The following is a 14,855-nucleotide window of genomic DNA, read 5'->3' on the forward strand; positions in this document are numbered from 1 at the left end:
TCCGAGCCAGCAGGGGTCGCTGCTCTCGACGCTGTGCTTTGACAATGACAGCAGCTCAGCTGGTACGGAACCGGAGGCAGCGTGCTGTTGCTCGGCTCATCGAGAGATCAGTCAGCTAAAAAAAAAAAAATGCTGAGAATTACGATCCGGGCAGACGTGGGAGCCCTTTGGCTGTTATTCTGCATCACATATACCCAGTTCTCCACCGTGTCCTCCGACGACATAGTGGTGGCATGCGGGGGGTTTGTGAAATCCGACGTTGAGATCAATTACTCCCTGATCGAGGTGAGAGTGCGAACCTCCAGGCTCGCTAGCTGCTAGCTAACATTTAGCTGGTTCATCGTAGTACGCTAAAGGTTAGGCGGAGATTTGGTTGACTGGCAGTTTGAACGAAATGACCACAACGGCAGTTTACTCTATCTCAACGGCTGCTTTCTCTTGCTAGCAAACGCAACATTGGGACAATGTATGTAACGTTGTTTTTACGTCAATGTAGCTATCTGCTAGTTTGCTACTGCGGATGTTTTCTCTACGCGGTCACGGTTTACTGCACACCCCATTATGTTGGCATATATTACATTACTGTTATACATTATTTGTGTTAAACGCTGTTCACTCTTAAACCTGTCTGTTGAGCAGGAATACGTTAAGTGCTAGCTAACAGTCCTAATCCTTGCTCATTCAAAGGCTCCATCGGATTAGCCATTTGCCTAATTGGTGACATTAACTAAATCCCAGATAGACTGATCCGTTTGTGAATGACAGCTGATACTAATTACTCAACTAATTAGCCAATCAGCGTAGTATTAAAGCGACAGAGACCGTACCCCTGCCATAGCACCTAATGTTTAGTTAATGTAATGATTTAATGATCATTTTCTGTCTTTCATGATCAGATCAAACTGTACACCAAACAAGGTTCTTTGAAATATCAAACGGATTGTGCGCCAATCAATGGCTACTTCATGATCCCTCTCTATGACAAGGTACGAGATTCACTCCATTGAGAACTTTTCACTTTCTATTTTTCCCACTGGTGATGATTGTAATCCATAGACTTGTCTCTTTCACACAGGGAGACTTTGTTTTGAAGATTGAGCCGCCTCTTGGGTGGAGCTTTGGTAAGATTATATAAACACATACATCCTTAAAATTAACCAAATCTCGTTTGCATTATTTATGTTCTTGCTTCATCTGGGTCTTAACTCTCACCAGAGCCAACCAGTGTTGACCTCCATGTGGATGGAGTGAGTGACATCTGTACAAAAGAAGAAGACATCAACTTTGTTTTCACCGGCTTTTCAGTCTCAGGAACGGTGAGAAGTCTGAAGGATTTTATGCCTCATTAATGGAAACATGTTGTCCTGAACACCCTAAAAGCTTCTCTGCACACCTTTCAGGTTCTGAGTAAAGGCCATCTCCTGGGTCCGGCTGGCGTGGAAGTCAAACTGACCCGAGCGGGAACCGAGGAGAGACTTCAGAGTGTCGTCACACAGCCTGGAGGAAAGTAAGTGGCTCTGACCTTTTTCTTTTTGTTGAGGCTTCACGCGAGTTATTCTGACACGACTGTCTCTTAAATTGTTTGCTAATTCAATGGCTTTCATTTTTTTGGTCTTCCTGAAACAGGTATACCTTTTTAAAAGTACTCCCTGGAAATTATGACATCACAGCTGTTCATCCCTCCTGGACTCTAGAGCAGGTCGGTACCTTCGCTTCAGTTTTTCATTAAACCGTTACAACACGCACAGACTATATAGAAACGTGAATGTGATGTCGCCAATGCCTGTTTTAAGGAACGTTTGAGTTCAGGTGGTGGTCTTTCAGTTTGCTTTGTCATTTACTGGAAGCTAGAAAGTCCAAATTTGTGGTGGAGCTGTGGAGGGATGAGCTAGCAAACTTTCCTGTGAACCTAACATTAATTATCTTTTTTTTTTAGGGGAACACTGGGGATATTTTGGGGGAGATATCACGTCAACAGTTTATGCCACACAGTAGTATAAATCGCTGGGAACCTGAAGGTTAATTTTAATTCAGCTCAGCAGTTTGTCAAGTTGTTCTCGTCATAAATCAAAATAATTAATTAAAATAAATAGGACATTATGGTAGAACCATATGATGCCATTCTCATGCTCACTTATGTCTCATAAGATGTTGCAGCAATTTTTGGAGTAAAAAAGTGCTGAATTTAACACTTTCTTTTTATCACTTGAGAGTTGATCAAAAGGATGATAAATCCCTCCAAAATACCACAGTAAGAAACCAAGCCATGCATCCTCTGAATGACAAAGGTCTTTAGTTTGTGGTTGTAAAGTTTCATGCGGCTGTGATTATCCTAGAGGTGACAACTCTCACTACAACAACACACAGCTGAGTAGAGGCTTTTGGAACAGAGTTGGAATAGATCAGCAGGTTTGTAGCTAATGATTTCAGTCGGATTAATCCTGTTTGACATCATTTTTTCTCTACCGAGGTATTAAGACACTGCTGGGTACCACCGTATGGCACTTCTTCATCCGTGTAGTGTCACTGATACTGTGAAGAATGCACGGTGTCGGCGGCCTTTTTAATTTGATCAGCTCAGCAGGTTTATAACGAATGATCCCATCCTCGCTGTAACTTCCACGGTGACCTTTTCCGTCTTCCCACAGAGCGCCACCTCGGTGCTCGTTTCCAACGCCAATGCCCCGGCTGTCGACCATCTGGTGGTCGGAGGCTACGATGCCTCGGGAGAGGTCCGCAGTGACGGAGAGCCCATGAAAGAGGTCACCTTCCTACTCTACTCGGCCACAGTCAAGAAAGAGGTAAACCAACATTATTTCATATTTTTAGAAAATGTGAGGAGTCGAAATGGATGATTCTGGATGAATTATAACCACAAAACTAAGTTACTGCTCCATATTTATTTGATGCGTGTTCAGGACGTTGGTGGCTGTAACACAACTCCAGTGGAGGGGGCAGATTCTGGAGACAGCTCCCTGGTCTACCTGTGCAGCGCTCTATCCAGGGAAGATGGAACTTTTGTCTTCTCCTCACTGGCCAGCGGCGAGTACACCGTGGTAAGCTCTCTGTAATAAGCAGAAGAAGGGTCGTCACCATTTCTAATTCCACTTAAAGCTGTAGTCGTTAAGATTTCACTCCTGGTTGATTTGGCGACACCTGTGTGTGAACTGAGAAGTTGGAGATGTGCAGCGTGTCGCCTGCAGCGCTTCATCTAACAGCTCACTGTGGCCGCTCCCTCTTGTTCCACTACTCTCAGGAATATTTAACACTGATTGGCTGTGACAGATTCTTATTTTGTAGACACATGTTTGATGAACTATTATGGTGAGTGCGAGCCTCGATGACAAATGAAATGCTGTTACTGAAACAATAAAAGCCACCCAGAGTTTCCCCAGTTGAATGCCTTTTTATTTAAGCATAAGCATGTTGAGGGACTGTATTACATCATGCTGTAACCACAATTACATTTGAATCCTGCACGGCCATGGCAGACTCTGCCACTACCCCTAAAAACTACCATATAGTAACATAATTACTGAATGCAAATACATTGAGTGAGTGTAATTTAGATTTCATGATATTTTAACTTTAACATCTCTTGTAAATGGATGATTTCTGCCACTAATTCTGCTTCTGTGAACTCCTTCTCGTAAGGTGCCCTTCTACCGGGGAGAAAGGATCACATTTGACGTCGCTCCTTCTCGGATGAATTTCAAGGTGGAACACAACAGCTTGAAGCTGGAGGTAAAGAATACAATTATATCTCAAGAGTAGTTTAAGTATTTGTCATTATTATCTTGTGAATGCGACTACATTTTATGCACGGCACCACTTTTTGTCATGTAATGCCGTTTCTTTTGCTTTTCTCGCAGCCCATCTTCCGTGTCATGGGCTTCTCCGTGACCGGCCGAGTTCTCAACAGTGTCGGTGGGGAAGGCGTCCCTGATGCCACAGTGTCCCTCAACAATCAGATCAGAGGTAGCCATGCTAGAAGACTCCATGCCGTAGTTTGAAAAGCAACAGAAATATTGTGTAACACTATAGCTGACTCTGCTGTTCTGTCCCCACAGTCATCAGCAAGGAGGACGGTTCTTTCCGGTTGGAGAACATGACGGCTGGCACATACACCATCCGCGCCAGCAAGAAGCTCATGCTGTTTGAGCCAATCACAGTGAAGATCGCCCCCAACACACCCCAACTTCCTGACATCATCACAGCTGGGTACGTCTGGCCTGAATACATTCTCTCAGCTTTGTTTTTCATAGAACCACATTGCTAATTAGCTTGATCTAAACTCTTTTGTTGGTCCCACACCAGGTTCAGTGTGTGTGGCCAGATCTCCATCAGCCGCTTGCCTGAGGGCATGAAGCAGCAGGGCCGCTACAAGGTCACTCTGACACACCAAGGCCAAGACAACGCCGCCAGCAAGACCATCGACTCCGACCCGCAGGGGGCCTTCTGCTTTCAGGCCAAACCTGGAGACTACAGTGTCCATGTAAGACTGGCAGCATCTAGTTTATTATGCCTCTGCGCCGGCCACAGCCGGGAGCTGAGACATAATGCTTTCAGGTTGTCCGTCTCAAATTCACTAATTTGACTAAAATATCTCAAAACCGACATTTGATTGGCCCACAGTTTCAGTTAATAATTAAATGAACAAGAAGCATACCTTCAACTCTTGATTTTCAGATTGCTAATTTTGTGTATTTACAATATATAAAACATATATAAGATAATAATCTTAATCAAAAACTAAGGGAAGCGCAGCAGTCCAAATCTTTCGCAGATATTCAGAAATTATCCAGAATAAGTCAATATTATTACTATACTACAGATATAATTGATTTCAGTGCTTACACAGTAGATTAACACCTTTGATTTCTACAAGATAACTGGTTATATTTCACCGTGTTCAGGTATCGCTCCCCGAGCCGGAGGTGAAGGCGGGCCTTGCTCTGCAGCCTCAGGCCCTGCAGGTCTCCCTCGTGGACCAGCCCCTCACAGACCTCCTTTTCACCCAATTCATGGCTTCTGTCTCTGGGAATGTCCACTGTTTAGGTGAGGACCTGTTCAATTTACACTACATTTGTTTTTAGAATACAGTCTTTCTCAGAAGTGTGGCTTCAACCCCATAAAACGTTGACACCTTTTCACTGAGCTCGTGTGCTCTGATTGACCTCCAGCCTCCTGTGACGACCTGTCGGTAACCCTGCAACCAGTGAGTCGGCAGGGAGAGAAGAGGACGGTGGCTCTGTCTGGCAGCAGTGACATCATCGGCTTCTCTTTTGACGATGTTTTACCAGGGAAATACAAAGGTCAGCTCTCACTAGCTATAACACTTAACATCTTTAATAAGAGCAGTAACAATAATTGTGATATTTATTCTTTTATTCCTTGCAACAGCCTGTTTTCATTCAGGGTTAATAAGAGCGATTACAATATAGAAGCTGGTGGTTGTGAGTATTTGCAGTTGTGTAAATCAACATTTAAGGAGAGCACAAATGCAAAGTCAGCATGCGAGTTTTGACTGAGAGAAATCAAACTGACCATTGTTTATAAACTGTTTTCCTCCGTCCTATTCATATTTCTATTCAGAAATCCAATTACTCTCTAAGGATTGTGCGGAAATAAATGAGTAATTACCAGCTTCCGGTCATAATTGATATTTAGCACCAGCTTTCAGGAAGCTCAATTATTCAATCAGTTTCTGTACCTTCTGGTGCCGCATCCATCTCACCCTCTGTTCAATACACACAATGTCTACAGCGTCTTCATTTCCCTCCGTTAAAGTTTAAGTTATGTTACCGTTTAGACTTGCTGGGTTAAGGATAAAGTCCACTGCATGCGGAACTTTGTCGACTTTTAACGTTCGTCATTATCGCGATTTTAGGAGGAAAAAACGTAACGTGAAACACATGCAGCCCCCCCGTGTTCCGGTTCAGTTCATGCGGTCACTCATTAACGTTAAACCGGAACACCGGTGGATCTGCTGGCAGGTTGTTGTTTTGAACTCAAAGTAGAATGAGAATGAGTCCCAGATACTGATGAGATGATGAGGTCAAAGAGCTTCAGGAAGAGGAGGCTGTTTGTGTAGCGCAGCTTGACGCAGGGCTGAGATGTGAAGGAGCTGGGCCTGGATAAAGGTGGAGGTCTAAACAGACGTGAAGGGAGAGCAGTACAGCTTCCCGCTGTCACAGTATTTTAAATGCATTGATAAGGCAGGGTATGCTGAATGCAGCCTCTGCTCCAAGGAGATAAAGTACAGCAACAAGGGCTCACGTGCCCTCTGATCACACTGCAGACACTGTTCACTGTGATGACCACAGACCGTGTACTTACAGTCCCACGTGCAGTTGCTCCCAAGTGCCCTGAAGTAATGAGAGAGTGTGTTAAGGTTGCTAATGCAGCGGTGTGTATAGATTACAGCTATTATTTTACTCTTGATACGCTACCTCAGCCAGAGTAGGTTATCATTTGAATTTAAATATTTGAACTGGATTGAATGCATATTAATTGCAAATAGAAGATAGGCCACAACTCTTAACAGCTTCACAGTAACAGTGGAAGTTAGGCGATGGTTCTCACTACTTTTACTATCTTTATTTTTATATGACTAAAACTTTTGAAAATGAGACCTCGGTCTCAATGGATTTTGTCTAAATAATAATATTGATTGAAAAAAATAAAAAAGCCAACTAGCCAGCTGTTCAACTAGAGCTGAAATACTGATTAATCACTGAATAATAAATCAGTTTTTTTGCTTAAAGTAAATGTTTTATCACTTAATTTTCTTCTCAGAGTAAACCAGAATGCTACATTTTAAAGCTCATATTTAAGATTAAATTCTCCCGGGGATCATGCCCCCGCACCCCCCGACAGGGTTTCGGGTTCGGGGGCTTGTCACCTTTTTCACCTCTTATGAGTTTGGAGGAATGTATTTGAGTTTTAGTCTGTTTGTTGATTATTGTTTGTTTTCTCTTGCGCCCGTCAGTGAGTATTCCTCATGAGGAGTGGTGCTGGAAGCATAAGTCTATGGAAGTGGAGGTTCTGGACTCTGATGTTTTGGGGGTGGAGTTCAGACAGATTGGCTACATCCTGCGCTGCTCCCTCTCCCATGCCATTACTTTGGTGAGTAATCAGAACCTGGTGTGTGTTGTGCTAGTTGTTACAATTGTTATTCAGATTCTAACTGAATGTGTTTTCACTGCACAGGAGTTCTTCCAAGATGGCAGCAAACCCGAGAACGTCGGCGTGTACAACCTCTCTAAAGGAGTCAACCGCTTCTGCCTCTCCAAGCCTGGTGAGGTTCATTCACCTGACCTCTCATGAGCTAAACATAGCATGAATTAGCATATGAAGAACATTCAAATATCAGTGTACCAAGTGTCCCCTTGTGCATAGTTACAGTACAGTGTTTTGAGCCAAAAGGCCTTACCTATAAAACTGGAGCAAAGTCATTAATCAACAACAAACTGCTTGTCCAGGTGTTTACAAAGTCACCCCTCGCTCTTGCCACCAGTTTGAGCAGGACTTCTACACCTACGATACGTAAGTATTGAGATGCTGTTCCCATTTATTTATGCTTTAAAAGAATAATCTCCCATGCAGTTCCACCAAGTGTCTATTGTTAACCTGTGTCCAACAGCTCGGCCCCCAGTATCCTGACCCTCACCGCCGTGCGGCATCACATGACTGGGCTCATCACCACCGACAAGATCCTAGACGTCACAGTTACTATCAAGTAATGACTCAACATGGTTACGCCGGAGACCCTGTGTGTTAATATTAGCTGCTGGTCATCCTTCTGCGAATGTCCAGCTCATATGTTTTGTTTTTTTCCCCCCTCCCTCCCCCCCTCGGTCAGATCATCTATTGAGAGTGAGCCGGCGCTGGTGCTGGGTCCCCTGCGGAGCCTGGAGGAGCAGAGGCAGGAGCAGCAGCTGCAAGAGATTCAACTGCGCCGTCAGGAACGAGAGCGCCGTGCTGCTGAAGAGGACGGAGGTGCCAGAGACGATAGCCCTCCTATCCAAGAGAAGGCTGATGAACTGACCGGCCCCTTCCACTATGAGTTCTCCTACTGGGCCAGGTCAGTTGTACTGCTTTTTTTCCAGAAAAAGTGAGGGTTGAAATCGTGTGAAGAAAATGGGCCTCTTGCTCATACTAGGGCTCAATGTCTTAAAGCATTGCTATGTGATAGAAGATTGCTCTAAATACAGCAGCGCCAACTGACCTTACACCAACATGGCCATAGTTTGCAGATGTAGCTGCCACAACCTATAAGATTGAAACAGCCCGGCCAGCTAATAAATGCTGCCCAACAGTTTCTCTACACCAGTCTTGTGGAAGGAGCTCTTGCACTCTGCAAGGTCTCACAAATTGATGGCTCAAGGATGCAAATCTTCCCGAACCATATCCCTGATGGCCTCCTGGGGGCCACTAGGAGGACCCTGTGACTCGACAATCTCGCTCTGTGAAGCGTGAGCGCTATTTGGGAGATGGGAGGGAATGCATAGACAAGGCCAGGCATTGGCAAGGGATGGCAAGAGTATCCATCCCAAGTGGAACCCTGGTCTCCACCATAAATTGTGCACTCTGAAGCGCATAGGTCCACCTGGGTCTGCCAAATCAACTGCACTACCCCAGATTGGGACCTCAATTCTCCAGGCAGCAGCCTCTGGTGTGAGAGGCAATCTGCCACAGGGTTTGCTCCACCTGAGGGATGCATCGCCCTCGGGGATGACAATATCGGATGTGCCCATTTCCACAGCCTCTGAGCTCCCCTTAGGGACTTCAGTGACTTGGTCCCTCCTTGATGGTTGATATGAAACACAGCTGAGGTATTGTCTGTCTTAATGAGCACATGCTTGTCCCTGATAAAGGGGACAAGCATAGTAATAATACTATCATGTCTGGGAGTTTTGCTTAGTCTTGAACTCATGTGATGAGTGAGGTAATATAGACTGTATGACTGTACAGGGCTGGAGAGAAGATCACAGTGACGCCCTCATCCAAGGAACTGCTCTTCTACCCTCCTGAGGTAGAGGCCACTATCACTGGAGGTAAGTTCCTTCACACACACACACACTGTACTCTATTTGTGTTCCTTGTTATAGCTGCTTCTAAAGTCTTGTATTCTTGAGAAAAGTGCACGCATGAGTTGCCTCAACTTCAAACTGAATAAGAGAAAGAACAGATAAATAACATCTTACCTCTATGACCTAAAAAGTAAGTACACTCTCTCGACAGAGTCGTGTCCAGGTCGGCTGGTGGACATCGCAGGTCGCGCTGGTCTCTTCCTGGAGGGCAAGGTGACGCCAGAGCTACAGGGTGTTGAGATCTCCATCACTGAAAGGGGAGCTGCTGCTCCACTCATTACTGTGGCCACTAATGAGATGGGAGCATACAGGTATGAGAACCAACATCACAACCTGTACCTGAGAGACCAACCAGTTTGTGCAGTCTGTGTAATATTTACTGTACTATTATCTGTTATTATAACATGTATGCCATTTATTTTTGTACGTGGGTGAGTATTGTGACCACATGACACACAGTGTATATATATATATATTCATCCTGTTTGGCTCCTCTCTTTCCCTCAGTGTGGGTCCGCTCCACAGCGACCGGCAGTACAACATCAGTGCCAGAAAAGAAGGTTTCGTCCTCAGTCCTGTGGAGGGAACCCAGGGAGATTTCAAGGCGTTCGCTCTGGCTGGTGTCACCTTCAAGGTACAATGTGACCAAAACTGACTCCCATACATATTTCATCCCAGTATTCAGCAGCCACTTTCACATCTGCACTATTTTAGCTGACACTCATGCCATAATTGAGATCTATAACTTGTACTCGGCCTCTCTTTCCCTCTGTGCTTTAGATTAAATCAGAGGATGGTCTTCCCCTGTCAGGTGTCCTCTTGTCTCTGAGTGGAGGACAGTTTCGCTCCAATCTGTGGACTCAGGACACCGGCCTGCTAACTTTTAATAACCTGGTACGGATCCAACAATTCATTCATTTGCTTTCACCATTATTGTTTTCTTTCTGTGGTGTAGCGATGCTCTAGCTAGTGTATATCTTTTTCTGCTCTCCAGCTGCTAAAATCACTGCTTTTCTTTCCTCAGAGTCCTGGTCAGTATTACTTTAAACCCATGATGAAGGAGTTTCGCTTTGAGCCGGTGTCTCAGATGATCACAGTGGAGGAAGGTCAAAACCTCAGTATCGACATAACTGGCATTAAGACCGCTTACAGGTAAACACATGTACTTTGGTGCCGTTTGTTTCACTGGTCTGTCGCCATAAAATGTCCACAGCACGTGAATCTGATCGGTGTCATGGTCTTGCACTGTGTTCCTCAGCTGCTACGGAGCAGTGCAGTCTCTGAGCGGGGATGCAGAGAGGGATGTAGCTGTGGAGGCGTTGGGGCAGGGAGAGTGTAGCCTCTACAGCGAGGACACCGTCACCGATGAAGAGGGTCGCTTCAGACTCAGGGGTCTGTTGGTGAGTACACTAGGACAAAGTGTAAGCCAGCATAACAGACTTGTACAGAGCAAGCATATCTAATATCTGAAAGGCTACACTTTTACTGTATCTTCTCAGCCTTTTTACAGCACACCTCGTATGACTTAATGAAAGTATTGTTTCCTTGCAGCCGAGTTGCAAATATCTAATTCAGCTGCGAGCAGAAGGCAACGACCACATAGAGAGGGCCTTACCACAGCACCGAGCTATAGAGGTAAGAGGCAAAGACATTAAAGGCTTCGCTTGTTTCACACGGCAGGTTTGTAATACGACTGTTTTAATACTCAGACAGGATTTTACATCTCTTATCACTGCAGCAAGTATTTTATCTTTAGTCACGAGGTAAACGGAGAACAACCCCACAAGTTCCACTTAGTAGCTGTTCTGGAGCTGATTATTTCAGATGATCATTGCCTTTGAATAGTAGACTATTACATTTAATTTTTGTGAGCACTTTAAGGACTTCTCACCTCTAAAACGTGCTTCAAAGTTCACCAGGGCATCTCCATTTGCTGATGAATATCATGGGATATGATCAAAAGCTCCAGAACAGGTACTAAATGGACTAACCCTAACCCTCTCCTTAAATATGTGTCTTCATCCTCCAGTCCAAACAGTAACACAACGTTTTCAATGTCCGTGTTTTAGCTTTTATACCTGGAACTGAACGCTAGATAGGAGGGTATGGAGAACTTTTGTAATTGAATTGTTAAAGTAACGGTGGGAACCCTGTGATTATAACTTATCAGCAGCCTCATCACATGGGTCCTTTCTATACGCAGAACAAAAGCAGCAGTAATCCCATTGCACTTTTAAACCTCTTGGTTCATAATTTGAGCTTGTCTGAAAAGTGCAGGCTTCCTAATCTCTCGGGCAAGGCTGGAAATGCCTTTAATTCCTCTTAATTCTCTGTTATTATCGCACCGAGCCTTATCCACAGCAGTTCACATTTGGAGTGAGCCCAAGGTTGTATCTGTACATTAAGCTCTGTGTTCCCCTTCAGGTCGACAGTAGTGACATTGAAGGGGTCAACATCATCGCCTTCAGGCAAATCAATCAGTTTGACCTCAGTGGAAACGTCCACACGTCCCCTGAACATCTCGCAACACTATCGGTAGGACTGCTTGGCTTTTATTATCCCTACTATCTACTTCACTCCTTTTTTTTTATGGAACTGACATACATTTCTGCAATTCTAACATAGCAGGAAGGTGCAGAATTAACAATGTAGAAGTTTTACTACTTTTTACTCTCCTTTCTTTGTTCAGGTGAAGCTCTACAAAAGTGACAATATGGACAACCCAATCAACACCGTGTCTCTGGGACAGTCCCTCTTCTTCAACTTCCCTCCTCTGGACAGAGATGGAGAGGTATCTGCTTGAATTTCTGCTCTCTTCATTGAAAAACAACGTTGTGAAGCCCAAACTACTGAAACCTTTTCCTCACAGTCCTAAAACCAAGAGTCTGATTTTCTAGTCTACATTATTCGGTGGTTAGAAGCCTCCTTAATGTTGACACAATTGTGTATTTCACTACTTATAGACCATGCATCTGAAGTCTCCTTTCTCTTCCTTCTCCAGAGCTATGTGCTGATGCTGTACTCCACGCTGTCCCGCTCCCAGTATGACTTCACTCTGCCTCAGGTCACCTTCACCTCCAATGGCTACCACAAGCACATCACGCTCACCTTCAACCCCACAGTAAGAGGCTTCTTTCTAGCCCACGGTTTAACCGACGGAATACTTCAACGACAGTGTTTCCTGTTCGAGAATATGATTTTGTTTTTTAACGCTAAGAACCTCAGGTGTCCTAAGATACAGTGAGGTAAACTGTGCAGATATGTTTCTGTTATCATTGTCTCATCTCAGGTTGCGTGTTGATGCGTGTGCTTTCCCACAGCGTAAAGTGCCTGATCAGGATATTGCCCAGGGCTCCTACATAGCTCTGCCCCTCACTCTGCTGCTGCTGTTAGCAGCGTATAACCACGAGAAGGTACATATTCACCTCCACCTGTTGCAGGCAATATGTTCAAAGACCTTTTCTTGCTAAGCCGTTACATTTCTGAATGTATTTAGTTTGAATAAACCTCACTAGAATTTGGCTGCGTCATACAAAGGCCTACAATTTGTAATGACACCAAAAAGAAAGATCTTTTTGTTTTATAATCAGTACTTAAATCACAGAATTCCTTTCAGAGAGTTTCTTAATATTTCAAGTATGAGACTGTTAATTCAAAAAGCATTTGTTTATTATCTTTTGCGGACCTGTTCTGCAGGTAATCCCCCTCCTGTTACAGCTGGTGAACCGTATCCAGGGAGTGAGGAGCATGGCCCAGGCCAGCGGGGACAGCGCTGCTCTGGATGAAGCCAAACGTCAGGCGAAGAGACCGAAGGCCAGACGCACATGAGGACACAACCACTCCGCTCAGACCACATCTTAGTGCACTGAATACTTACAGCTTCACAGAGCACCGTGTGGTTAGCTCCTCGAGTAGATGCCGGTTCACTAGATAAACCTCTTGATGGTTGGAGTGGCTTATTGTGGGTGCTGGTGAACTATTTAGTGCACTAAGATGTGATTTGGAGAGTGAAGCCCAACACGAACCACTCGACTCGCATTACCACCACCACCACCACCTCATCAGCCATTCAGATTCACTGGACTGATTGCTGACATTTTACAGGTTGTTTTCTCCAGAACTCTTTGTTTAAGAAAATTGTTAATATTTGTGATAGAATATGAGCCATTTTTATACCTTTGTAATTTATCTCGGTCAACTCCAATCTTTTGCTTGTGTCTTTAAAGCACTCGAATGCTTTTGAGATCAGTTCTAACATAGATTAGGACTGTGAGGCGTTGGATGATCGTGTGTCCATTGGGTCAATTCAGACAATACACAAAGAGAAATTTCATCAGAATTTGTGAAAGATCTAATAATAACTTCCAGTATTGGATAGTTAAAGTTTAATTAAATTAACCGTGAAATCAAATAACAATCAATCAGATTTTGAGCTTGTGAAATGATCAGAAATATTTGTTTTGTATTACTGGTTCCTTGAGTAGTTAAAAAATGTTTAGAAATATATTTCTTTTAAACTTCATTTCACAAGTTCCACATTTTTTTGACTTTTATTTGACCCAGTAGATCGTAAACTGAATTGACTTCTAAATGCCATCACGAACGTGGGATTGTGTAAACGTTCACTATGATTGAAGGACAGCCAAAGCCGTTGAGCTAATAAATGCTTTATATCATTGTCAATCATGTTATATTACTTAAATGTAAACGCCCACGAGTTACTTTAATGCACTCCTCTTCTGATGGTATTTTATAAGCTGTTGAGTGTGACGCAAGATTGACCTTCTGTCAGTTTCAGCTCAGGAAAGTGGTCGTCGAAAGGATGCTGGAGATTTGGGCTTGAATACTATGTGAGGAGACATTTAGTTTTTTGCTGTGTTGGGGGGGCGGGGGGCGGGGGGCTGTAGGAGATAACAGATAGTTGATTAATTTATTAACATGTCTAATCAGATGTGAATGATAACCTAGTTTGTATGTTGGGGAATATCCTTCAGACGTGTTTATTTGTGAAAGATATTCTATCAGATGAAGTTAGCAACATTAGATTCAAGAAGACTGACAGAAGGAAAAATGAATTTAGAATATCTACAAAGGGTCTGTCCTGACCTTGAGTTAAACTTAAAAAGATAAGACCGACTTGTAATTTCATAAACTCATTGTCTTACCACTGAGCTGTGTAATGCACTGTGAAAACTATGGACCCCAATTATTATTCTGTATTTAATTAATCTCTCGGTTGTGGCTGACTTTCACTGAAAGATGAGAAGGCCACTGACTATTCACTGAGTTGAAACATATTTCAATAAATCCACATTTAGGGATAGTTGATTAGTTTGTTAGGGTGGGAGAGGGAGGATGAAGAGGTGGGGTGTAATTGTCATCTGGTCAGAATCTGTTAATTTGTTTTTTGTTGAGATAATGAATAAAGTTTGACTGGAAGGAAATAAACACAGGAAATGACTGTTTTATGGTTTGGCCTCTAGGTGGCAGTGTAAACTAACGTATGAATATTTTACATAAAGTATTTTTGCCCCACTGCCTCTCTTTCAGTGGCACGGGTTTCAAACATCTGCAGATCAGCGGGTGTTGTGATTAGATAGACTGTTTGTTAGAAGGATGATTAACACATCTTTCAGCCTGTTGCATTACTGGTCTCACATCTCTGAAACAGCGGTGTCAATCACAGTTAAACGTGTTAACGACAGCAAGCAAGCTGAACGCTAATATAATATAATTAATTTTCCATTGTTCACGCTGTAC

At 43.7% G+C, this 14,855-nt stretch overlaps 1 protein-coding gene across 1 annotated transcript; it reads left to right on the plus strand.

Annotated features, from left to right (window-relative positions):
- The first annotated feature begins 99 nt into the window (after positions 1 to 99).
- On the plus strand, positions 100 to 14,456 carry nomo (nodal modulator). Its single transcript, XM_079159232.1, has 31 exons — positions 100 to 285; positions 897 to 986; positions 1,076 to 1,121; positions 1,216 to 1,316; positions 1,401 to 1,507; positions 1,627 to 1,699; positions 2,649 to 2,801; positions 2,919 to 3,056; positions 3,655 to 3,744; positions 3,873 to 3,978; positions 4,071 to 4,221; positions 4,318 to 4,495; positions 4,917 to 5,058; positions 5,184 to 5,315; positions 6,992 to 7,128; positions 7,213 to 7,300; positions 7,485 to 7,548; positions 7,646 to 7,741; positions 7,865 to 8,086; positions 8,977 to 9,059; positions 9,247 to 9,406; positions 9,603 to 9,729; positions 9,876 to 9,989; positions 10,120 to 10,247; positions 10,354 to 10,495; positions 10,647 to 10,730; positions 11,520 to 11,630; positions 11,785 to 11,886; positions 12,097 to 12,216; positions 12,416 to 12,508; positions 12,792 to 14,456. The coding sequence occupies exons 1-31, from the start codon at positions 130 to 132 to the stop codon at positions 12,921 to 12,923; spliced, it is 3,666 nt and encodes a 1,221-aa protein (XP_079015358.1). The 5' UTR covers positions 100 to 129; the 3' UTR covers positions 12,924 to 14,456.
- The last annotated feature ends 399 nt before the right edge of the window (positions 14,457 to 14,855 follow it).

Source organism: Pholis gunnellus (assembly GCF_910591455.1).
Source record: "Pholis gunnellus genome assembly, chromosome: 5".
NCBI lineage: Eukaryota > Metazoa > Chordata > Actinopteri > Perciformes > Pholidae > Pholis > Pholis gunnellus.

What these genes read in the sequence shown, in the direction of transcription:
- nomo (XM_079159232.1), top strand. Translation starts at nt 130, where the DNA reads ATGCTGAGAATTACGATCCGGGCAGACGTGGGAGCCCTTTGGCTGTTA. An exon ending in TGCTAACTTTTAATAACCTG is followed by an intron (nt 9,990 to 10,119) that starts GTACGGATCCAA and finishes TTCTTTCCTCAG; the next exon opens with AGTCCTGGTCAGTATTACTT. An exon ending in TCAGACTCAGGGGTCTGTTG is followed by an intron (nt 10,496 to 10,646) that starts GTGAGTACACTA and finishes GTTTCCTTGCAG; the next exon opens with CCGAGTTGCAAATATCTAAT.